The sequence below is a fragment of the Nelumbo nucifera genome, chromosome 3, assembly GCF_055504915.1.
Source record: "Nelumbo nucifera cultivar China Antique chromosome 3, China Antique-T2T, whole genome shotgun sequence".
In the NCBI taxonomy this organism is placed as follows: domain Eukaryota; kingdom Viridiplantae; phylum Streptophyta; class Magnoliopsida; order Proteales; family Nelumbonaceae; genus Nelumbo; species Nelumbo nucifera.
The window spans coordinates 19,124,130-19,150,733 of NC_142651.1; the positions used below are offsets into that span (position 1 = coordinate 19,124,130).

General features: G+C 44.5%; 1 protein-coding gene across 1 annotated transcript in view; it reads right to left on the reverse strand.

Annotated features, from left to right (window-relative positions):
* Nucleotides 1-1,107: 1,107 nt before the first annotated feature.
* Nucleotides 1,108-26,604, reverse strand: part of LOC104600114 (O-fucosyltransferase family protein) — a 35,832-nt gene continuing 10,335 nt past the window's right edge. The window contains exons 3-10 of the mRNA XM_010262957.3: nucleotides 8,702-8,772; nucleotides 8,529-8,617; nucleotides 8,150-8,393; nucleotides 4,940-5,052; nucleotides 4,765-4,855; nucleotides 4,540-4,668; nucleotides 3,534-4,084; nucleotides 1,108-1,972 (exon numbers count right to left, since the gene is read on the reverse strand). Of these exons, the coding sequence (XP_010261259.1) occupies nucleotides 1,507-1,972; nucleotides 3,534-4,084; nucleotides 4,540-4,668; nucleotides 4,765-4,855; nucleotides 4,940-5,052; nucleotides 8,150-8,393; nucleotides 8,529-8,617; nucleotides 8,702-8,772 (1,754 nt within the window). The 3' untranslated portion in view covers nucleotides 1,108-1,506. The remainder of the gene's footprint in view (nucleotides 1,973-3,533; nucleotides 4,085-4,539; nucleotides 4,669-4,764; nucleotides 4,856-4,939; nucleotides 5,053-8,149; nucleotides 8,394-8,528; nucleotides 8,618-8,701; nucleotides 8,773-26,604) is intronic.

Here is a 26,604-nt window from a genome sequence, read left to right on the forward strand (position 1 = left end):
TCTTCAAAGTTTCTAGTGCTATCAGTTTAGTCGTTCAGCTCTTATTTATATTCACGAAGTTTCTTGGGTATCAAGATACGGGGATCCTGGGTTTGATTTTTCAAAAGAGAAGATACACGCAGGAGTCTTCATTTTGACCATGATCACGGGAAACTTTTCTCTAACCCACCATTTCTATACAGACGCAGTGTTGAAGCAGTATTTTCCTGAAAACTATTAATCTGCCAAAATACTGTCAGCATCTAAAATGTCACGCTAATTACGAGGCATCGATGAACCTTCCAATATTTTCATGTTCGAGCTTTACTGGTCTAATGGTCTTTTCTCTCTCACAAAGTTTTTCTTCTGATCGAAGTGTTTTCTTGGTAAGTATTCTTTTGACCATCTTTATCCCTAAAATGCAATCATTAGATTTACCCAACAGTTTTGTTAATACAAATATCCATAAAAAAATCAATTTACCGTAAGACCCATAGTTTACCGAAAAAGAACTTTGAATTAATCACTTTCCTATTTTCCAATTAACCAACTCTGTCGCCGCCCAACCCTCCATCTACCAACAAATGAACGTCCAGAAAGTGGAAACTCCATAAGCTACATCTCCCAAAGGTGGATTAATTTTAATTCGTAGCAAGTGGTGGTCGATTTAGTTAGTTAATCATAAATGATTAGATCGAGACTACTTAATTAATTCTTTTACTGTGGAGGTTTACAAGATTCACCCAACCTTTATCTCTGATCTGGTGTGAAACCCAAAGTATCAATGATGATACCATGTCATCTTCAACAAACACAAAAAATAAATTGTACAAGTATTGAGACTTTATTTATATATTACATGATGGCACCCCAACATGACTGTTTTTAATCCATGATGCAAGGAAACCTGCCTAAATAAAAGCAACCGCTCATGAAATAAAAAAGTAACCCTCGCCTTTTGGTTATTGGTTATGATTTTATGTAGCAGTTAAAGCTTGGCCTATTCCAGAAAGAATCTTGACTATTCATCAGTTCTTTTAGATCTTGTCCATGTTTACTTAAAAAAGAAAAAGAAAAAAAAAAATCATAGAAGTTACACCTTCTAGCTTCTACGTGGGAACTGGGAAGTAGAGGTTAAAATTTGTGTTTTCCATTAAAGGCATTTAAGCTTACAACAAAATTGATTATGGAAAATTCAACAAAACTTTCTTAGGCCACAAAGAAAATTTGACTAAGTTACAGAGCCCAATACTAATGAAGAGAGCTTTTATATCTATCTGAGCTGACTTGGCAGAGCAGACTTGGGCAAATGCTATGCGCCGCAGCCCAGTCACTGAATGGTTGGCCTAAAGTTAGACCCAGCTTTCTCTAACCTGCTGTAATAAAAAACCCAGACGATCTCCAACCTTCCCAGGCTCTTGATCCAGGAAATGAAATCGATCCATATGTACATGGCTGCAAACAAAGCCTAACACTATAGGAACTTACTTTTTTTTAATGGACACTTTGAGAAACCCATTTAAGATATTATCTTTCTCCACCATCAAGTTCTTCTTGATCCTCCATTTGGGTTTCTTCTTTGGTATTTGTTTCTCCCCCACCAATTCCATGGTCACCATTGCCATGCCGAAAAAACATTCCCGACACAATATCTTCATCAAGGTCCTCTTCAGTTGCCTTGTCCTTTGGTGACAATGAAACCACTTTATTGTCCATCCAAGAAGGGCAACGATATTCTATTCCCAGGGCAGCCTGAAGTTCGTGAATTGAAAGATCTCTACCATGAGTTGATTCTTCTAAATTATCATGCCTCCAGCATGAACATTCTGGGACTGGATGTGAGAGAAAAGAGAGTGGTTTCAATTTTGTGGATGCCTCGGTTAGTCCGTCAAATAAGGTTTTGTTGAGATGCTTGCGTATTGATGTCAACCAAGTTTGGTTTGCCTGATATAGATGGTCCCGGTTTTCATCTAAAAGCTTGGCAACTTCTTTTCTGTGTTCACAAAAGCATTGGAGCAAAATTTTTACCTGATATTAGCCAACAGTAATTGAATAAATGATTTGGACATGTATTCTATCAAAGAACATAATAATTTGCTGACCAGAAGTTACATATAGATATTATTAGTTTATTACAGAATGATATATGCAATACAGTGAAGTCTACAGTCCCAGCCTACTGTTAAAATGGAAACAGCAAGAGTATGGCTTAGAGGATCAACTGCCACAACTAAGCCAATTTTGAGAGTATATTTGGACCAAATTAAGAGCTTACCCAGTAGATCAAGAAATCTTAAATTCACTATGACCGCATGATCCTAACCTTACGGTCAAATTAGTCATTCAAAAATGGTAAAAAACAAGGTCAATATATTCACAGAGAACCAAAAAAAGGAAGGACCAAACCATCTAGTAGGATGGTCCCGCATCCGATATCATGTGACTAAAACTCCCAGAAAGAAAAAATTGGATGTCCCAATGGACTAATGCATATCACAATGCAATAATGGATTTTCAGAAAAAGAAAGAGAAAGTAAAGGACTTTGACCTGGACCTAAATTCCATTTTTTGGAAGGATAAATTTCACTTGTGTTTTTCTAGTTAAATTTTACATTACCTTTTAATTGTTTTATCCAAGGTTTAAAATTCGTAACGTATCAGGCCGTATTGGCCAATACATATTGCTTCTGTGGGAGCCTGTACGTGGAATGCAACAAAACCAAGAGTTCTGTTTCTTTTTGTCTGTATCAGCCTGATACAGGCGCCCATATTGGGTCGTTTTGGATCTGTATCGGCTGATACGAACCTGATGGAGGCTGATACTATGTATGTATCAGCTGATTCATTCCAGTTTTTATTATGGTACTCCCGCTCTCTTAATAACTCTTATTAAATGCTATATTCCTTAAACTAACTCCTTTATTCAATGCTACATTTAGCAATATTCAAATTTAAAGTTGAATTTATCTATCCATTAAGCTAGCTATAAAAGCTACAAGTGGGAGGAATAAGGTATTCAGTCATCTCGTGTTGAGTGTGGCTATCTTCCAATACATCTTTTAAAATTGCTTTACCGATACATCTTGTGTTTCCAATACTATGAATCTTGGTTTTATCATCGTGGTCATTTGTCCTATTGGTTCCCAAGGAATAAGGTTATGGATTATGATTCTTTAGTGATCTTCTGCTCAGTTTGGAAGGGAAGGAATCACAGAATTTTTTATAGTGTTGAAAGGCCCTTCACACTTGTATGCAATTTTTCTAATGCATTGGGAATTGATGTTGAATGAGTTAAACTTGTTTAAAAGGAAGGGTTTGTTTTCAATTGGTAAGCTGTTTTGGGTGTAGGGGTGGCTCTTTGTAAAGCTTTTCAGGGCTAAGGCTAACGCATGACCCTTTTTTTGTAAGTTTAACAAAAGCATACATTAATAGTTTTGTTGGATAACTCAAAAAAAAATAATTGTTTTGTTGTATTTCTTTCATCAGTTCCTAATTATGCCATCAGCATTATTCAAAACTATCTGAAACTAGTGAAGATCTAGAAGAGCATTTACCTGTCAGGTCTGTATGTTTTAGATGCAGCTGACTGATAGAGCCTGTGGCCTGTTACCAAGCTTGCAAAATTTGGACGTCCCCTGCCATCCCGATCAAATCCAGGGATGAAAACATCAGCTTCAATACAAATCAAATAATCAACTGCTTCCCATAGTAGTTTATGAGCATTGATTCTCAACTCCATAATTGTACTTTCAGGCTCATTATCACTCTCAGCTACCCAACCCCACCAGCCTTCAATGTTGTATGGATATTTAGGCCTGGCTGGAGGTGGTGGCAGTGGCCGAGGACGAGGACCTGAGGTTTTCCATGCTTCAAGTTTTGCTTCTTCTTCAATAGGTGGGGCAGGCTGAGAAGTGCTAACCAGGCTAACCTCATGCCCATAAATTCTATTTAATTCACTGATAGTACTTAGGGATGTTCTGTCAACAACATTCTCAAACATGGCATGAAGAGGAATCAATACCCTCTGGCCACCAAATACTTCTCCCCCAGAGACATATATTATTGTGTCTGATGAATACCCATATGCACGAAGAAGAATGCCAACCTGTGGGAAACAAAAACTTATTATAGTTTACATGCCAACCTGTGAGTACCCATATGATACACGAAGCTCTCTGCAAAAAAGAAAAGAAAAATGATGCTAACTGAACCCCTATAACATAAAACATGGCCCAGCAACTCTGTGGTTTGGATGGTTAAACCAGGAATCCACCATTTTGGTGGTGCATAGCCCAGAAAACAAGTAATAAAAAGCATCTGACCACCCAAACTATGGACCCCATTGCCTAATCCTGACAATCACCTTCTGTTTCCAGGAGACAAAAGTCATAGCTTTAAGGGGTCATAGTTGACTGGTTGAATTTTTAGACAATGGCCTATTCAAGCAATGTGAACCAATATGTACAAACTTGATGAGCCGACTGGATATGCATAGAGTTTAGGCTATAAGGCTCATCTTCAACACTCAAATTACGTTGTCAGGAGTTCAGAGCAGCTTACCTCTTCCGGCATCAGTGGACATAAGCCATTAAGACGTTGTTTGGCAGAATCAATGGAAAGGTTCCCCTTGACAATCCCACGTTTAATCATCCATGACCTTCTATGCTGAATGAGTTCAGTAAGGACGTCCTGTTGGAGATGAGACACAATTTACACAAAACAGAAACTAATAAGCTTTGCAGATCTGGGAACTCCCATTATATCATGAAAGACCAGACTACGTACCTGGAAGAGCTCAGAACAACCATGATATGCTAAGGCATCTCTAGTAATCCCAGGATAAAAGGCTATATATGGTCGTCCAGAAAATCGTATCCTGAAAAATCATAGATATGAGATAAGGTACAAGGTTAATTGAATAAGAGGATAGTTAGTAAGAAGGTAATGTGTATCTTATAACCTATTTAGAATTTTAGTTGCAAGTTCTTGGACCTCATGTCGAAACCTAAGAGCATGAAAAGCAACTCTACATCTCAGCCTCTGGTGCTCTTCAAGATGGGGTGGAAGAATGGCCTGATCATATTCAATAAAAGAATTCATCACTTCAAAATGATGTTAAAGATTTGCATTGAATGCCCAAATAAGATTATAGCATATACCCAATACCAAGATGAAATAAAATATTAGAGATAATTATGTGAAGCAAACAAAAGATATTTCCTTAATATCAATTAAGACACAGCTCATATAAAGACAATGTCCTTCAAGTTCAATTTTGCTGCAATGATCCTCAGGCTCCAATGGACCAACCAAAATTTACCATTTTTCCCATGTTTCCATGTGTCCATAATGTGAAGATTAAGAGTCTCAAATAAGTGTGGTCATGTTGTGATTGTTTTGCAGTCATGCTCAGGTTCCAATGGACAAACAAAACCGGTCATTTTTCCCATGTTTCCATGCATCCCTACTGTTAAGATTAAGAGTCTCTCAAATAAGTGTGGCCATGTTTTGATTGTTTGCAGCAGCCTAGGACAGCAGCATCACTGCACCAGAAGTCAACTTACATTTGATTGGTGTCACATCTTCTTCTAACAAGTGCTGTTGGTGGTCTTCTTTGCATGTGACAAACCATCTTAGTCTACTTTCTCTCCTTTATCACCTATTGGAGATACTCATAGGCTTCATTTCAGACCCTATCCTTTCTAATTTTTCCACTCATCCATCTTAGTATATGCATTTCTGCCACTCATTTTTCAGATATGTTGTTTCTCGACTGCCCAGCATTCTACTTCATACAAGATACAACATAGCTGGCCTTTTTATTGAGAAAGGTTAACTGAGTTTTATTAAAAGTTAACTGAGAAAAGTTAACAGTGTACAAGAACCTTAGAAGGCAGGAACATAACTATAGAGGCAAAGAAGTATCAGAAAACAAAGATACTCTATGGGCTCCAGATTTGGCTAAGCTGTCAGCTACAGTGTTAAGTTCCCTGAGAATCCAGACTAGCTTCACATAAGACTTCAGGCACCCCCTCCATTTTGCCCATCCCCCTTCTAATTCTATGGGCAACATCCTCCTTAATCTCTCCCTTGTTATAAATTATCAAACAAAGATACTCGACTGCCTCGCATTCTACTTCATACAAGATACAACATAGCTGGCCTTTTTATTGAGAAAGGTTAACTGAGTTTTATTAAAAGTTAACTGAGAAAAGTTAACAGTGTACAAGAACCTTAGAAGGCAGGAACATAACTATAGAGGCAAAGAAGTATCAGAAAACAAAGATACTCTATGGGCTCCAGATTTGGCTAAGCTGTCAGCTACAGTGTTAAGTTCCCTGAGAATCCAGACTAGCTTCACATAAGACTTCAGGCACCCCCTCCATTTTGCCCATCCCCCTTCTAATTCTATGGGCAACATCCTCCTCAATCTCTCCCTTGTTATAAATTATCAAACCAAGGTACCCGGAAAAGGTCACATTGCATTATCTCTTGATCTCCAATCCTAAATCTAAGTGTATCCTCATTTGCACTCCTATTTTTATTAAAATTACATATCATATATTCTGTTCTACTTATTTTAAAACCACTTGTTTCTAGGGTATTAGTCCATAAACTTAATTTTGCATTTAATCCTTCATTAGTTTCATCCATTAAAACAATGTAATCAGCAAACAACATCCACCATGGGACCTCCTCCAATCTGTTTAGTAAATTCATCTATGATCAGTAAAAATAAATAAGGGCCAAGAGAACCTTGGTGAAGACCCATCAAAACTATAAAATCCGATGCCTCTCCCACAAGTGTTCTAACATTAGTTATTACACCCTCATACATATCCATATTTAGATTTATACCTGTTGGGGACTCCTCTCTTTTCCAAGACCCACCACATAATCTCCCTGGGGACTCTATCATATAGTTTCTCTATATCAATGAACACCATATGGAGATCTCTCTTCGTCTCTCTAAACTTTCTAGCATAAATCCAAATTAGTGGTTCTCTGATATATTTGTTTCATGCAATAACCTTTGCTCAATTACTCCATCTGAAATTGCAATTCTTGTAGTTAAGCCCAAGACCTTTCACAATCTAATTGAGCTCTACTTTCAATTTTAAAGTCATCCCTAAACCTTAGTCTAGCTAATTAATTCCTTCCTAGAGTCACCCTTGGTCATAGCTGTCCTACATCAGTTTGGTATCAAATGCACGCAATCCTACATCAATTTGATATCAAAACCATTAGTCTTATATCACCATCATTTAAGCTTTGTCCAATCTAATTGATCTCTATTTTCAATTCTAAAGTCATCCCTAAACCTTATTCTAGCTAATTAATTCCTTCCTAGAGTCACCCTTGGTCATGGCTGTCCGACATCAGTTTGGTATCAAAAGCATGATATTAAAACCATTAGTCCTATATCACCATCATTTAAGCCTTGTCCAAACTATATGGGGTTGGCCAGTACAAAAATACAAATCAAGATCCATGATCATAAGAGTTTGGCATAAGTTTTAATGCCAGCATCCAACCTCACACAACCCTCCTATTAGACAAGCTCACACTTGTGGAGTTCTATTAGTCCTACACCAGAGACTCAAAATCAAGATTAAATATTTGCACTTCCTTCAGCCCATTCATCGAAAAAACCTAATAAACTCAAACATACCAATTAAACATAAAATGCCTATCCTTTCTATTTTCTTTGCAATATGACATCTAGATAAGCATCATTCCATATTCAAGAAGAGACAGCAATGATATCTTGATTGTCAATTTGTTTGACTTCTTTTAGGTGAGTCAAGCCTGAAATACAAAATTTTCAGCAATCACTTCATGGTGGCACACAAGAACATAGAACAATAAAGGGGCTACTCCACGTGAACAGAAGGCTGTAAAGAATCAGAACAAATCATTAACTAACAATACTGTTACTCATAAAAAATCATTTTCTAAAATTGATCAAAAAGCCAAATCATTAGCCAATGAATACAATTCTCAGTAGAAAGCCAACATCAGTGTGACCTTCCAGCTGAACCTGACAGAACCAAATGAATTCAGGTCACCTCCAGTTCATTACCAAAATGTTAACTGTAACTACAATTGAGACATGAAGCATGGATCTTTCAAAATAAGCTTTGGCCACAAACAAATCAATAATCAATACCTGCAAGCAACCACCATCTGACACAACAAGTTCAATCACTAAATGCCGTTTTAGTACTGGGAGAACATTGTGGAGATAGAAATCTGGAGAAGCTGAGTGAGGAACCCTAAACACAGGTATCTCTTTTTTCCTTCTTGCTGTTTTGAGATTTTTAGGCAGGGTTTTCACAACTTTAACATCCTTCACTAATGCAGCTGTGAATTGGTCTTCATTGTAAAGGTAGGCAAAGCTCTTGAAATTAGAACTGCACAATGGGATTATAATTTATAAATGATTAAAATGTACAATTATTATTAATAACTTTCAAACATAAACTTATAATAATAGCAGAAATTGTGATATCTATTCTGGAAAGGACACAGTAAAGGAAGACAAGAACCTGATTCCCTTGCTACTCGTGGTTGATTGAATCTCCGGAATAACTAAGGTAGCATTCAGAAGCCGAGCAACCACAACAACATCACAAATCTGAAGGACCATGAAGATCAAACACTTCTCAGCAAACATGAGATACCCAATAGTTAACAAGGCGTAACACAATGAGATTCTCACCGAATTCCTGATTTCATGGAAACCTCCTAGTATGCGCACAAAGATAAAGCCATTGGTTTGTAATCCTGGAGCTGGAATAAATAGTATAGTTAGGAGTTAAGTACTCAGATAAAAAGTTAAAAACGAAACATACTAACTGGCAGCATATAGTTTTTCTTTTATTCTTTTTTTATTCAAATCTTTCATCTGTGCTTTGTATATAGTTGGGACTTCGGACTGAACCCCAGACCTCAAGGTTGTTACGTAAGCATCATCAACCTGCACTAGAATGAAATCCGCTTAAATGGGTGGATGGACATACACAGCGACCCTTTGTGCATGTATAACCCAGTAGGCCAGTAGAGAAAAGTCACATGAGAGTTTATTGGTTAAGAAGGGCTGGTATAAGCTAAATATTTATGGTTCTTCTCATGGCAAACCAAGGCCAAGTGGTAGTGGGGATATTATTCATGGTGATGGGAATAAATTTGTTGCTGCTTTTGCCAGGTTTTATGGGTTCCATTGCAACTTGTATGCTGAAGCGTTGGCATTGATAGATGGCCTTGAGTTGGCCAGGTCTCTAGGCATTCAATGGTTGAAACTTTATTCTGATTCTCAAGTTTTATGCAAAACCGCTAATGGGGATTTGGAGGTGCCTTGGTCTCTTTGGTATTGGAAGCATCATCTTTGGAGTATTCAGGGTATCCCGTCTTCCCCTTGTATAGAGAAGATGCTACATGTATCCCCTTTATTTGGATAGATAATTTTCTTTTTTATTTTATTGAGAATTCCTTTTGGTGTATATTTATATGTCCTATAGTTTTCAAGGTATCCTCCTCGTATAGGTTTTCAGAGGGGAAAGGTATTTACATCCCCCCACCCTTCGTAGACCTTTTTTTTATGATTGATAAAATACATGGCAGCTTCCCCTCCACCAAGAGTAAACTTTGGGGTTTTAAAAAAGAAACAAAAAAAAAGCTGATTGGTTATGAACATGGTTTAAAATATCAACAAGATTTGGAAAAATCAACCCATTTTACTAGGGGTAATATAAAATATCCCAAGAATATTTCTTTCCCTAACATCTCTGATTCATTGTCAATATATTGGCAAGAATTCAAGTTTAATTGATAAACTATACATTTAGGATTTAAATTTTAGAATATCATTAAAACTTCCCAATATTTTGTTAAAATCATTGAAGTTTTTTTTAATCTTTTCCTAAAAGAACGAAGGGGATTCAGTCACTGGATGATTGGCTTGCTATCTTGATATGGTTAACCTACCAAGTCACTATAATTGAAAAGAAAAAGAAAAAAGATTATATTTTTCCTAACAATTCCATGAAGTTCCGTTAATAAATTTCATGCTTTAGAAATATTTCTTGATTTCTTTAGATTTTCCAAATATCTTAGAAAAAATAATGAAATATCCTGAAACTTCTGCCTTTCCATGGCAACATGTCCATTGATATCAAAATTTTGAAGCATGGTTATTGATGCGGCACGATCCGGGCACTCCTAGCTGGCGGCTGACAGGCTCCTTGTTGGCAACGAGTGGCACTTGAGAAGACGAAAGGAAGGATTCCCGGGGGTTTGCCCGGTGGGAATACTCCGATGCTTAAGTTAGTACTGTGTATGGAAGTAAAGAGGGCAAAATGAAAGCTAAGAGTGGAGGTCGCGCTTATCACTATATTCGAGAGATTGGAGGTCTCCCAGAGAGTTTCTCCTCTGCCCTGGGGGCTTTTATAGGAGCGCTCTTGCGAGATCGGGCATAACCGCCACTGGGCTCCTGCCGCAGTCGTTACCTGCCAGGTCTGCGCAGGTGATTGTTACAGTGAACCGCTTGGTCGAGTGACACATCCCAAAGGGGCAGGCACGCCTCCATCTGTCGAGAGACATGGGCACAGACTGTCAAAAGAACAAGGACTGCGCCGCCAGTCGAGAGACGCAGCGTAGTCTGTTCGGTACGGTCTTGTCAGATGGAAGCTTCCTGAGAGCGTCGCATCACTCAGTCGCAAGTTACCTCGTAGCGAGCTATCCTTGGCGCGAGCTACTTTGCAGCAAGCTCTTTGGGGTACTTCGAGGTGACCCTCATCAAGGTTGGTCTTTGGGGCAGTCTTTTGCCCAAGTGCTAGAGCGAGCTGGTTTCCCTAGCTCACGAGCTGAAATATTCTTGGAGTATTCCCTTATTGGTAGCTCGGGGAACCTGGAGCTCGCGTTGTAGCGAGCCTCTCCTTTACCTTGCCACCGCGTAGCGGGCTGCTTTATGAGCCTATCACTTAGCCGTACCGGAATACGATGTTGAGCTGTCGCTTACGCTGAGTCAGCGTCCACGTGTCGCCGTTTCATAGGTTGGGTCAAATCATCCTTCATCAATTGCCCCCCACTCCTCGGGCTAAGAGTGCCGCCTTAGCGCGAGGAGTTTATGAAGCGCGATGGATTGATTTGACCGAAATTCAAACTTGATTGACCGTAATAAATGCATTGGCGGGAATCAAGAGATCTTCTGACTCCTCCGACTTCTCGGATTCCGAAAACGTGCTGAGGTGGCCTTTAATTCCGAATGTCGTGCGGATGCGACTACCTTAATCGAGGAAGATGTGCCGCCAATCGCCTTTGGTTTTCAGAAGGCGTGCGGTCAGGGCGCCTGCGGGCCGCTAGATCTGTTTCGATCCGGGCCGTCGGTTTGAGAGGGTGAGGGCTATAAATGGGGAGCCCCCTCGGCCCTACCTCCGTCCACGCCATCTTGCTTTGAATTCTGAGGTTGCGTACTTCGCCTGGTCTAATCGAGTTTCTCAGTCCGCCCCGTTCCGTCTACTCTGGTGAGTCCCGATCGCCGTCAGCCATGTCTGGGTACCCACGCCATACCTACCACAGGGGCGATGGTCAGGATGATGATGATGCTCCCTCGAGCTCGAGGGGAGCCTGGGAGCATATCCCGGAGGCTCGGGAGGCCTCTGGCGACATGGCGTCCACTTCCAGGGGGAGGGAGCCTGATACCTTTGGCCCTTCCTTGATGACAGCGGAGAGGCTCAGGTCTCTGATCCGCTACTTTCGCCTTCCCGGGGACCTGGTTTACAGCCTCCCCACTGGCAACTTCCCTTGGGAGCATGGTCCCAATGAGATAGTGATCTTTCAGGAACAACTCGAGGTTGGCCTGCGTCTTCCCCTGCACCCCTTGATAGTGGAGGTGCTGAACCACTTCAACGTTACTATAGACCAGCTTCACCCCAATGCTGTTCGAAACATGGTTGGGACTATATCCTTATGTCACGAGTATTGCCTCCCTTTAGACCTTGACATTTTCGCCTCTATCCTTTGTATAAAGAATGCTGCTCCTGGGGTTCCTCCGGAGAGGTGCTTTTACTACCTCTCTCCCCGTCGCGGCTACAAGCTCTTGTACGAGCTGCCGAATAGGATCCTCGCCTGGAAGTGGGACTACTTTGTGGTCCGTAACCCTGAGGGGTGGCCCTTTCCCACCACTTGGAGGGGCGCCATCCAGGACCCCGGGGCCGAGCTGGACCCTGAGACTCGGAAAATGATGTTGTCCTGGGCGTCGGTAGGCTTCCTTTGCTCGGACTACTTGGCCGAGGAGAAGCTCGTGCAGGCAGGCTTGAGCCCGGGTAGGTTGGCCTTTTAGGTCGTGTAACGTCTTGTGACTTGTGTACACATGCATTTTGCTTCCTGTTGGACTGATATCTTGTGGTCTTTTGGCAGCCATCATGTCTAGTGTCGATTCGCGCCGCCTTCTCTCGGGCAGCCAGAGACGCCAGGTGAAGAGGATGTGCCCCGACCGGACCCCTCCTTCGGGAAGCACTGAGTTTGGGTCTGCCGAGTCGGTCCTGCCCTCTCCTCCGCCCGAGGTTCCGATGCCCCCTCCTCCGCCTGAGATTCCAATACCCCCTCCTGAGGGGACTAGCGGGGTCAACCCTAGGGGAAGCGAGCCCTCTCTGCTGGGGGAGGCCCCCTTTAACCCCCTTCAGCCCCGTCCTTACCCCCGGTTCCCAGTGGGAAACTGGGAAGGGGTAAACGATTATCTGGTAGCTCACCGGAGGAGTCGGAAGGCGATCAGTAATGACGAGATAGCTCAGTGGGGAAACATGGAGCCCAGGGATCTCTCGGCATTCGCTTCTGCCCACTGCATGGTGGTGAGTGACCTTTTTCCTTCTTCCTCTCTTGTTTTGCCCTTTTCCGCTGTCTTCTGATCTTTTTTTTTCGCCGGTAGGTAAATTCTGCCATCCATGCCATGGCTCTCCAGACACGCATCCATCGCGTCGACGCCTTCGACCAGCGTGCTGCCAACCAGAAGCTCCAGGTCGAGCTCGATCGGATCCGGGGCGAGCTCCATCACACCCGCAAGGGGAGCGAGTCTCAGGAGCTGCTCGTCCACGACCAGGAGGCTCAAATCGCTCGGCTTACTAAAGAGAGCGCACGCTATAGGGAGGAATCGTCGAGGATGGCGGGGGAGAGGGAGCTCCTCAGGCAACAGGTGCGGGACCTGGAGTCCACTCTTCTGAACCAGACCCGAAACTTTGACCAGATGGTGGAGGCTGAGCGAGAGAGAGCAGTCTGGGATTTTAAGGACTCCCAGGAATTTAATGACCTCTAGGCGGAGTATGGCTCGGGTTCGTACCGCTCTGGGTTCAAGCTTTGTCGGTGGCTGGTTCGGAAGAAGTTCTCCGGGCTTAACCTCGACGGCATTACTATGAAGGGCCTGTTCCCCGAGACAGCAGACCAAGCAGATGAAGAGGAGCCTGACTCTCCGGAGGACGAGGAGGTGGATCCTTGAGGTGGCATTTCTCTGGGCTTCTGTGGCTTCCGGGTGCCGTAAACCCGGTCTTTCACCAGTTTTTTCAGTTGGGCAGTAGTGCCCCATGATGATCAAACCTTTCCCGAGCTGTTTAGCTCGGTTGCTGCATTGTTATTTTCCTTTGCCGCATTTGTTTGTTGAACTCCTTTTATTTTGCTAAAGCGATCTCATCATTTGGGTTATTGAGGTTACCTACCCAAAGTAGAGCTCTTCGGTAGGCGTTCTCCCTATTGGTCACGTTTAGGGCCTCCGCGGCATACCACGAAGCGATTACTACATACGCCCGAGCTAAGCATTGGTTGGTTATCCCTTAGGTCGACCGACGTATCAAGACGAGCTATGCTTCGTGGGGTTTAAACCCGAGCTGCTTACGCCTTTAATATTTCATACTTTGCCTTCGCTATTGCGGTAGCTGTCTTTCTTCACGCCGGGGTCTTTGTTAGCTCGGTGTTTTGGCCCTTAGGCTTAGGGAGGGACCCGTAGTCGGCTCTTGGATTCTCCCAAGCCGAAGTGGCGATTGGGGTCTTCTTGCGCCGAGGTCATGTTAGCTCGGTATTCTGGCCCTTAGGCTTTGGGAGTAGCACATGGCCTACTTCGCTTCTTACAAATAATATTGCCTCAAATTGACAATATTCCATGCTCGAGGTACTTGTTTCCCTTCGAGGGTCTCGAGCTCGTATGTTCCTTCCCCGAGCACTCGTTTCACTCAATAAGGACCTTTCCAATTGAACTCGAGTTTGCCAGTGCCGGGTTCAGGTACCATAACTTTACGAAGGGCCAGGTCGCCAACGCGGAGGTTCCGCTTCTTGACCCTGGCGTTGTAGTACCGAGCTACTCTCTGCTGGTAGGTTGCGGTCCTAATGTACACGAGATCCCTTACTTCGTCGAGTAGGTCGAGGTTGGTGCGTAGCTCATCCTCGTTTGTTTGATCACTGTATGCTTCTAGGCGCAACGTAGGTACTTCGATCTCTACGGGGATCACTGCTTCGGTGCCGTAGGTGAGATTGAAGGGTGTTTCTCCCGTGGCGGTTTTCTCCGTGGTCCGGTAGGCCCATAGGACATTGGGTAGTTCATCTGCCCACAATCCTTTAGCTCGGTCCAGCCGTGCCTTTAGTCCGCGGAGGATGGTTCTGTTCGTGACTTTTGCCTGGCCATTTGCCTGAGGGTGCACGACTGAAGTAAAGTTCTGTTGGATCCCCATGTCTCGGCACCAGTCTTGAAATTTGATGTCCTCGAACTATTTGCCGTTGTCGGAGATCAATACTCGAGGTAATCCAAAGCGGCATATGATGTTCTTCCAAAAGAAGTTTTGGACATTTCGGGTTGTTATTGTTACGAGGGGTTCGGCTTCTACCCACTTGGTAAAATAGTCCACTACTACCACTAAGAACTTCCTTCCACCCGTTGCTGGTGGGAATGGTCCAAGTAGATCAATGCCCCACTGTGCAAAGAGCCACGGACTGGTGAGGTATTTGAGGTCGGCAGCGGGTTGGTGGTGAACATTGGCATGTCTCTGGCATTTATCACATTTTTCTAACGAGTTCGATGGCATCTGTCTTCATCGTTGGCCAATAGTATCATTGTCGAAGTGCTTTCTGGGCAAGGGCCCTGCCCTCCAAGTGTCCGCCACACAGGCCCTCATGGGTGTTGCGAAGTACAAGTTCGGCTTCAGAAGGTCGCAAGCAACGCAGGTAGGGGAGTGTGTAGGATCTCCTGTATAGCCGCTCGTCTATCATGACGTATTTAGCTGCTTGACGTTGCATCCTTCTGGTTGCATTGCGCTCTGCATGGAGGGTCCCGTGTAACAAGAAGTTCATGAGTGGGTCAATCCAGCTCGGCTCTGCTTGAACGACGGGAGCGACCTCCTCTGCCCCCCTCGAGAATGCTAGGTCGAGACAGGTCCTCTATGTACACGGTTCTCATGGTGATGTCGCTAGTGCTGGCTAACATGGACAAGGCATCGGCCTCGGCGTTCTCCGACCTAGGGATTTGTCTGATGAAGTGTGACTGGAAGTTGAGCAGGGCCTCTCTGACTTTGGCTAAATAGGCGACCATGGTCGGCTCGCGAGCTTCATACTCGCCCGTGACCTGGTTGACCACGAGCTGGGAGTCGCTGCAGATAACGATGTGCTTGGCTTTTACTTCTCTGGCTAAGGCTAGTCCGGCTATCAACACCTCGTATTCTGCTTCATTGTTAGACGCCTCAAACTCAAAGCGTAGCGCGTATTCCAGTTTCATGCCGCTCGGGCCGTGCAAAACTATTCCGGCACCGCTGCCCTGTTGGTTCAAGGAGCCATCTACGTGAAGGATCCAGGGCTCCTCATCCCAGCTCGCGACTGGCCGAGATAGGAGAGGTGCCACACTGGCTACTACTTCACGGGGTTTGGACTCGACCGACCTGGGAGCTTCGGTCTCACCCGAGGTGGGAGCCTCGTGCTCAACCGGCCTGGGAACTTCGGAGCTGAATGTGCATTTGGCTATGAAATCTGCCAGGGCTTGGGCCTTAATGGCAGTTCGCGGCTTGTACTGGAGGTCGTACTCGCTGAGCTCAATGGCCCACTTCGTCAACCGACCGGAGACATCGGGCTTAAGCAATACTTACCTTAGAGGTTTGTTGGTAAGAACGATAACAGTATGAGCTTGGAAGTACGGGCGGAGCTTCCGAGCTGCAACTATCAATGCGTATGCCAGCTTTTCCATCTCTGGGTATCTCGTTTCTGCTCCCTGCAATACTTTACTAACATAATAGATGGGTCGTTGGACCCGATCTATTTCCTTTATTAGTACCGAACTGATAACCTCATCGCTTGCCGAGGGGTAGAGTTCTAAAACATCGCCCTCATCGGGCCGGGTTAGGGTCGGCACGCTAGTAAGGTATTCCTTGAGCTCGTCGAACGCGAGATGGCAATCTTGGGTCCATTCGAACCCTTTGCTCTTTATTGCCTTAAAGAACGGCAAACAGCGGTCTGCCGACTTAGACATGAAACGGCTTAGGGCGGCTATGCAGCCATTCAACCTCTGAACCTCCTTCGGCTTCCGGGGCGGTTTCATGTCTAAGATGGCCTTAACCTTATCTGGGTTGGCTTCAATGCCTCGCCGGTTAACGATGTATCCTAGGAACTTACCCGAGGTTACACCGAATACACACGTTTGGATTCAATTTCATATTGAACTTACGCAAAATTCCAAAAACAGAATGCAAGTTTTGTATTAATTCATGTGAGAATTGGGTTTTGACGACCATATCATCTGCATAGCATTCTACTTTTTTGTCGATTAACGGCACAAACAATTTATTTACAAGCCTTTGAAAGGTTGCCCCTGCGTTTTTCAACCCGAATGGCATAACCTTGTAACAGTACAGACCGAATTCAGTGATGAAGGTAGTCTTTTCTTCGTCTGTCGGGTCCATCTTGATCTGGTTATAGCCCGAGTAGGCGTCCAAGAAACTTAGCAACTCATGCCCTGAGGTCGCGTCCACCAAACGGTCGATTCTGGGGAGCGGGAAGCAGTCTTTTGGGCAAGCCCGGTTCAGGTCGGTGTAGTCGACGCACATGCGCCACTTGCCGTTGGCCTTCTTTACCAGGACGGGGTTGGCTACCCAGCTTGGGTAGTGGACTTCTCTTATGAAGTCCGCTGCGAGGAGCTTCTCGACTTCCTCATCGACCGCTTTCCACCGTTCCGGGGCTAGGTTGCGTTTCTTCTGTCTAACGGGCCTAACTACAGGATCAGTGTTCAGCTTGTGAGTTATGAGTTCGGGGTCTATACCGGGCATTTTTGTCGCGGACCATGCAAAAATATCTAAATTTTGAAGTAAAAAACTTACCAGTTCGGATCGTAGGGGCTCCTGGACGGAGACGCCGATCTGGAGCATCCGAGTTGGGTCTGCTGTTGAGGTCGGGACCGCGACTGTTTCTTCCGTGGGCGTGGCTCGTTTTTCGCCTTGCTCCGTGGGTCGTTCCAGTTCAAGGTAATCGGTCACCTTGGTTTTCCCCTTTAGGGCGGCAACGTAGCACTTGCGGGACTCGAGCTGGTCGCCCCGCGCCACTCCCACACCGAAGTCTGTTAGGAACTTCATAGCCAAGTGGTAAGTGGAGACCACCGCCCGTAAGACATGGGTGATCGGCCGACCTACTATGGCATTGTAGGGAGAGGGGGTCGCTACCACTAGAAAGTTGTGTTCGAATCTGACTACACAAGGCCATGTGCCGATCTCTACAGGTACTGTTATTTTCCCAAGGGGCCGGACTTCCTCTCCGCTGAAGCCTACCAAAGGAGTGTCTGCGGGCTTCAGGTCGCTTTTCTGCAACTGGAGTTGGTCAAACGCGGCTTTAAAGAGTATGTCGGCCGAGCTGCCCGAGTCGACGAGTATGCGCCTAACCTCGAAGTCATTGATTCTCAGCTTTATTACGAGCGCGTCGTCGTGGGGATAATGGACCCCTCGCGCATCGTCTTCTGTGAAGAAAATTGGCTCTTTCGTTCTTGGCCGCTTTGAGGGGTTCTGCTCCTCCCGGGCGACCTCGCGAACCAACGTCCGAGCTGCCGCTGAGGTGCACCCTGCAACAATCGAACCTCCCACTATCATGTGGATGGTTCCGCGAACTGGCCTCTCCTCTGGAGGCTGTCTCTGTGGTTGTTCGGCCGGCCTACTACTGGACTCGAGAGCGTCTTTACTGTGCTCCCCTTGCCGACCTGTTCTGTAACTATTATTATTGTTATTATTATTTTGTACAAAGTTTCTCAAATATCCGCGATGGATGAGCTCTTCTATCTCGTCGCAGAGGTTTTTACAACTCTCGGTGCTGTGCCCGTGGTCTTTATGAAAACTGCAATACAGACTCTTATTTCTTTCACTGGGATTCCCCCTCAGACGGGGCCAAATGATGCGGCGCGATCCGAGCACTCCTAGCTGGCGGCTGACAGGCTCCTTGCTGGCAACGAGCGGCACCTGAGAAGATGTAAGGAAGGATTCCCGGGGGTTTGCCCGATGGGAATACTCCGATGCTTAAGTTAGTACTGTGTATGGAAGTAAAGAGGGCAAAATGAAAGCTAAGAGTGGAGGTCGTGCTTATCACTATATTCGAGAGGTTGGAGGTCTTCCAGAGAGTTTCTCCTCTGCCCTGGGGGCTTTTATAGGAGCGCTCTTGCGAGATCGGGCATAACCGCCACTGGGCTCCTGCCGCAGCCATTACCTGCCAGGTCTGCGTAGGTGATTGTTATAGTGTACTATCCGCTTGGTCGAGTGACACGTCCCAAAGGGGCAAGCACGCCTCCATCTGTCGAGAGACGTGGGCACAGACTGTCGAAAGAACAAGGACTGCGCCGCCAGTCGAGAGACGTAGTGCAGTCTGTTCGGTACGGTCTTGTCAGATGGAAGCTTCCTGAGAGCGTCGCATCACTCAGTCGCAAGTTACCTCGTAGCGAGCTATCCTTGGCGCGAGCTACTTTGCAGCAAGCTCTTTGGGGTACTTCGAGGTGACCCTCATCAAGGTTGGTCTTTGGGGCAGTCTTCTGCCCAGGTGCTAGAGCGAGTTGGTTTCCCTAGTTCGCGAGCTGAAATATTCTTGGAGTATTCCCTTATTGGTAGCTCGGGGAACCTGGAGCTCGCGTTGTAGCGAGCCTCTCCTTTACCTTGCCACCGCGTAGCGGGCTGCTTTATGAGCCTATCACTTAGCCGTACCGGAATACGATGTTGAGCTGTCGCTTACGCTGAGTCAGCGTCCACGTGTCGCCGTTTCATAGGTCGGGTCAAATCATCCTTCATCAGTTATGAATAATTGAAGGGGATTTTAGAACAAGATAAGTCGCCCTTTAACCATTCACAACTTAGAAAGAAATTTTCTTCTTCTTCTTTTTTTTTTTTTTTTTTTTGGGGGGGGGTGGGTTTACACATATCAAGATCATATCATCCAAGCTACAAATGTGAGTCTATTGTTCCTTCCGTTTCAGAGAAAAGGCGAGTGAATAGTATGTATATACAGAGAGAGGTAACCTGGTTGGCCCCTAAGCATGTTGTTGAAGTTTGACCTGCCATAGAATTCTGTCTTGTTCGTTGACTGTAGAGTAAAGTAGACAGCAAGAAGTAGGAGAGGAAAGAAGAAAAGAGAGAAGAGAGAAAAGAGAGAAAGGCTGGTTCGAATTAGGGACAAAAGTTAATCCCTTGATTCGGCCAGACCTATTATTATATTATTGACTTATTGAAAAAGACTTGAGTGCCCTTCTTTAAGTAAGAGGCACTCGAACTAACATAACAGTACACATCAGCACACTCAACAAGTACAAAGACTGAAATACCCCTTCACTAACACCACTAACACTCCCCCTCAAGCTGGTGAGTATATATCATATAATCCCAGCTTGTTACATATGTAGTCCACTCTCCCCCGACTCAAGCCTTTTGTAAACAAGTCTGCCCACTGGTTTCCCGTACTAACATATGCAGTTTCTATCACCCCATTCAGCACCTTCTCTCTCACAAAATGACAGTCAACTTCGATGTGCTTGGTTCTTTCATGAAACACTGGATTGGAAGAGATATGAACCGCTGCCTGATTGTCACAGTAGAGCTTCATTGGAGTACTGATGTCATATCCTATCTCCTGTAGAAGGTTCCTCAGCCACACTAGTTCACAAGCAGTATGTGCCATGGCCCTATATTCCGCTTCTGCACTGCTTCTTGCCACAACTGTTTGCTTCTTACTTTTCCATGTTACCAGGTTACCCCCCAGAAAGGTGCAATAGCCTGTGGTAGATCGTCTATCAGACATAGAACCTGCCCAATCAGCATCGGTGTATCCTTCTACTACCAGTTTTCCACCACTTCTGTACAGCAAACCACGACCAGGAGCTCCTTTCAGATACCTCACAATCCTTAGCACTGCATTCCAATGTGGGACCAAAGGTTTCTGCATGAACTGACTCACCACACTAACCGCAAATGAAATATCTGGCCGAGTAATGGTTAGATAGTTTAGTTTGCCTACAAGTCGTCGGTATCTGCCAGGCTCTTCAAACACTTCACCTATATCACTGCTCAGCCTCGTATTTGTTTCCATAGGTGTCTCAGCCGGTTTAGTACCCAACAATCCTGTTTCTTCCAGTAAATCAAGCACATATTTCCTCTGGCACAAATTAATGCCATGCTTAGATCTTGCTACCTCTATGCCCAAAAAGTATTTCAACTTGCCAAGGTCCTTTGTCTGAAAGTGTTCCTGTAGGAATGCCTTCAATCTGTCAATGCCCATTTTATCATTCCCAGTCACAACGATATCATCCACATACACCACCAATATTATTTTACCTGTCGAAGAGTCAAGACTGAAGACAGAGTGATCAACTTGGCACTGTTTCAGACCAAACTTCTTGACCACCTCACTGAACCTACCAAACCATGCTCGAGGGGACTGTTTAAGTCCATAAATAGCCTTCTTAAGTCTACATACCTTACCATCCTCCCCCTGAGCAACAAACCCAGGTGGTTGCTCCATGTAGACCTCCTCGAGCAAATCCCCATGCAAAAAGGCATTTTTGATATCGAGCTGATGGAGAGGCCAACCAGACATAGCTGCAAGAGAGATGACGACACGAACTGACCCTATCTTAGCAACCGGGGAGAACGTCTCCGTGTAGTCAATGCCATAGGTTTGGGAGTACCCTTTGGCAACCAGCCGCGCCTTCAGGCGCTCAACACGACCATCTGGCAAGTACTTAACACTATACACCCACTTACAACCGACAGCCTGCTTCCCAGGAGGAAGAGCGGTGAGATCCCAAGTGTGATTATGATGCAAAGCAGAGAGCTCTTCTTCCATAGCACGGCACCACTCTGGAGAGGTAAGGGCTTCCTGGACATCCTTAGGAACAACCACGGAGGATAACAAAGATATGAACTGGCGATGGGAAGCGGAGAGGTGGGTAAGTGAAACAAAATTGGAAATAGGGTGAAGGGTGCAAGTACGCTTACCTTTCCGTAAGGCAATAGGAAGATCTAGGTCGGAGGCTGGTGTCGAAGCTGGAGCTGGATCTGTCGACGGTGATGAAGCTGGAGGAGCTGCAGCCGGTACACGTGGGCGATGTGTATATACGTGACGGATGGGTGGACGGTCAACCAATGGTGGCACCGGAGGCAAGGACGTAGGCATGACTGGAACCAAAGGAGGTGGATCAGCCACAGGAAGAGGAAGAGGAGGTGGTGATGTGGGGGAAGCAGCAGCACCGGACCCCACGAAGAACGGAGTAGACTCAAAGAATGTAACATCAGCACATACCAAGGAACGACGAGAACTAGGATGATAACACTTGTACCCTTTCTGAGTTCGGGAATAACCAAGGAAGATACACTTCATGGAACGTGCATCTAACTTGTCAGTCCCGGGACTCAGATTATGAACGAAGCAGACACACCCAAATACCCGAGGAGAAAGCGGAAACGGAGACATGTTGGGGAATAAGACACTAAAAGGAGAACGACCATCAAGGATAGACGTGGGCATCCGATTAATTAAGAAACAAGAGGTGAGCATTGCATCGCTCCAAAAAGTTTTGGGAACATTCATGTGGTGCATGAGGGAGCGTGCCGTTTCTACAAGATGGCGGTTCTTTCTCTCAGCAACCCCATTTTGTTGCGGAGTATAGGTACATGAAGTTTGGTGTATAATGCCATGTTGGTCCAAGTATTCTCGAAAAGATGAAGACAAGTATTCACGACCATTATCAGAACGGAAAATTTTGATGTGAACACCAAATTGATTGCGGATCTCAGCATAAAATTTCTGGAAGATGGAAAATAATTCACTTCTTTCTTTCATTAAATAGAGCCACGTCATTCTTGAACAGTCATCAACAAAAATAACAAAATATCGGTATCCATTATATGACATCACTTTATAAGGACCCCAAACATCTGAATGAATTAAAGAAAAAAGACTCGACACACGGTTATCGACCCTAGAACGAAAGGGAACACGATGGTGTTTCCCAAATTGACAAGACTCACAATCTAAAACAGAAAGTTGACTCAATGAAGGGACTAAGGACTGCAACACTTTCAGCGAAGGATGACCAAATCTACAGTGCCACTGGAGAGGAGAAATGGATGACTGAAGAGCCGTTGACGTTCGTCCACCACCATCAAGATAATACAGTCCACCGGCTTCATGCCCTCCACCAATCTTCATCCCCGTCTTGAGATCCTGAAAAACACACATAGAAGGGTAAAAAGTGATGGAGCACTTAAGTGACTTGGTCAGCTTACTAACAGACATAAGATTAAATGGAAGCTTAGGTACATATAAAACAGAGGATAGGGATACAGGGTCTAGGTCAACATTACCAACACCACAGATAGATGACGTGGAGCCATTAGCAAGGGTAACAGATTGTGATGTTGAGCAATGAGTGAGAGATGAAAACACACCTGGAGTTCCCGTCATGTGATCGGAGGCTCCAGAGTCAATAATCCAGGGGTTGGGTGTGGATGCCAAACAAGCCATACCTGAGTGTGCAAAGGAAGCTGTGTTCTGCTGCGACTTGGATTGAACAAACCTCTCATACTCATCACGAGGAACACTCACCATCTCCTTGCCTGGACCATCTGAGGGAGTAGAAGGCATCGGGTCAGCTGACCGTTTCTCCTGTGTAGGGCTGAAACTGGTGTCACTAGTCATGGCATGGTTGGCCCACGTCGAGGGAGGACCATGTAAGTCATAGCAGTAGTTAATGGTATGTCCATCCAAACCACAGTGAATACACTTCCGTGGACCCGAGCCACGTCCTCTACCACGAGCTCCCCCTGAATCTCTGCCTCCAGTACGACCACCACCACGGATATGTGTAGATCCACCACTACCACTCCTGCCAGGCTGGGTTCCTCGAGTCCCACTTCTGCCACCTCGGCCTCTTGACACTGCAAATGCTGATTTATCGGAGACATTAGAGTCCATAGATCCAATGGAAGCCCTCCGAAGACGAGCAAACACCTCCTCTAAAGATGGAAGAGCAGATCCCCCTAGTATCTGGGCTCGTACTGGTTCATACTCAGACTTCAGCCCCACCAGAAACCGTGTTACATCAAGCTGCTCTCGCTGTTGCTGTTGAACTTTGACATCTGAAGTGAGAGGATGATAGACATTTAACTCATTACGGATATTCCTCACATTGGCATAGTACTCCTCAAGGCTCTGATTTCCCTGTTGCAGATTGAAGTATTCCTGATACAGTTGATATACCCTAGTGGTATTATCCTGACCTGAATACAGTTTCTTGGCATGATCCCACACCTCTTTGGCTGTGTCAAGAAACATGAAGTTCACACTGATTTTGGGTTCCATACTGTTCCACAACCATGTAATGATCTGTGCATCTTCCTGTTCCCAGTCTTCATACTCCTGAGAATTAGCGGGGGGTTTCTCCTCTCTTATATGCTTCACTTTCTTCTTCGCCTTCAGAAAAACCTCTACAGACTTGGCCCAAGGGACATAATTCTCTCCATTCAGTTTAATGGAGGTCATTTGGACATTCAGGTAGTCAGTAGATATCATGACACTAGGTTTACTATCACTGTTATCTGCCATTGCCGAACTCCCTTAATTCTGAGCACTGAATTAGGAGCACTACACACTGCACACTACACACAGACACTTCATCGAAATCTGCACACTGATTTCAACAGCTGAGAACTGCAACACCACAAACCCTACTCACCGAAGTCTGTACACTGATTTCAGCAGTATTAAATGTTGAAAACTACAACACCACAACCCCTACTCACCGAGGTCTACACACTGATTTCAGCGATATCAAAAGCTGAAAACCACACTTGTAACACCACCAACATTAATCCACAACTATAGGAAGCTTCACCATTAAGTAGACACTATTGCCATTCGAATCACACACAAACCAGAATAAACCCTAGCATAAACCCTAGCATACTGCAATCTGAGAACCCATCATGCGAACTGTACTACACCTCTCATGTATTCCATAACAAAAAAAAATATATAAAAAAAACTTTACCTCATCGCCTGAAGGCCAACCATACGAAGGGCTGAGACACCACTGCACCACACGTACCAGCCCTAACTAGGGCTTAGAAACCACAGCAACCAATCACCAACGACACAATCGGAGGCATAGAGACCTCCTAGGGAAGAGGGCGATCACTCCTTTTCAGCCCTTTTCCCAGTCTCCAACTCACAACTGAGAACCCCAAGTGAAACCCTAATTCGAATGCGCAGAAGGCAGAATTCTAGCAAGTCTGATTTGGTGAACCTAGCTCTGATACCATGTTGAAGTTTGACCTGCCATAGAATTCTGTCTTGTTCGTTGACTGTAGAGTAAAGTAGACAGCAAGAAGTAGGAGAGGAAAGAAGAAAAGAGAGAAGAGAGAAAAGAGAGAAAGGCTGGTTCGAATTAGGGACAAAAGTTAATCCCTTGATTCGGCCAGACCTATTATTATATTATTGACTTATTGAAAAAGACTTGAGTGCCCTTCTTTAAGTAAGAGGCACTCGAACTAACATAACAGTACACATCAGCACACTCAACAAGTACAAAGACTGAAATACCCCTTCACTAACACCACTAACACATGTTCTTAAGCAACAGCAAAAAGATATTTAACATTGAACAATCTCAATTCTAAGGTCAAGAAAAAGGCTAGTAGGGTACAGAAGAAACAGCCATTATCTGTCCATCTCTTTTTTTCTTGTGACCACTAATTAGAATTTATTTCCCAACCCTAATTCACTCCATAATAGAGAGGCCTTACAACCCCAGCTCCTGCTAGAGAATCTTCCATACAGTTTGCTTCTCTATAAGGCTGCAAGCGGATTGGATCGGATATAGATAGATCCAAATTGGTTCGTTTTTATTAGAATTCAAATCAGATCTTGCCCATCAGATTTATGTTAGATTCTAATCAAATTCGGATTACAATCGGATTTCATAGTATACTTATCTTATACTATAAAGTTTTTGCCTTTAAACTTAAAATTGTGATACATGATATAAATGCATAATTTCACAGATACGTAGTTGCATATGCATAGATATATACACATAAACATGAATGCATACATACATAAATATATACAAATTTATATACATATACAAATATGAAGACATGTTGGGTTCAGGTTGGATCGGGTTGCCCATGGCCTCTCAACCCTAACAGAACCTAAAGTCAAGTTGTGCTCAAGTTTTTCAACCCTAACCCCAACTTCAACCCGACCTTTTCGGGTTAGGTTCAGGCTAACATGGCCCCAAGTGGCAGCCCTACCGCTAACCCTGCAATGGCTGCACTCATTCTCTTGCAAACTTTCTTAAAATTTTTTGTAGGACCTGCTCTCACCAAGCCGAGTTTTAGTCTAGAGAAAACTTTCATAACATGGACAATATGCATCTTACTAGAAGAGCAAGTCTTCTTTGGAACTGAACCAGCTTCCTTTGTTTCATTCCTTTCCTCAATCTTCCTCCTGCGACCCAGATCAACACCTAGCTTACCAACCACAACCTCCTTGAAGCAATCTGGAGAAACAGATGAAAGCTTGACTACAGAGACGAATCCTTCTCCAACGGTGTGTCCCTCATCAGTAGCAACAGTTTCTTCTCCACACTTTCTTTTGATGATCTGAGTGCATTGTCTTGACCTACTTGATCACCACACACCACTATAGATCCATCGTAACACAAATGCCACGTCCCCGTAAATAGACCGGTCTTGTCATTGATACAATTGTTAGAGTCGGCTGTACAAGGGTAGTACAGTCCTTTTATGTTTAGCTATATATGTACTGCTCAGATGATGTGGCTCTCACTTAAGTGAGGGCACAATGGTAATCCTTGTATATCTTAGAAGAGTATAAATAAAAGAAGGGCCGACTAGAGGGATTTGATTTTTTCTCTCTAGTTCGGCTGCGACCTTTTCTCCTTCTTTTCTTTCTCTTTCTTCTTCTCCTTCTCTCTCTCTTTTCCTTCTCTTTCTTTTGGTCTGAACATATACGGACATCTAATCTGAGTTTTATCATGGTATCAGAGCCACAATAATCAGTTCAGATCAGTTGTCTCATTTTCTCTCTGTTTTGCGCATTCCTCTCTAGGGTTTTGCAGAA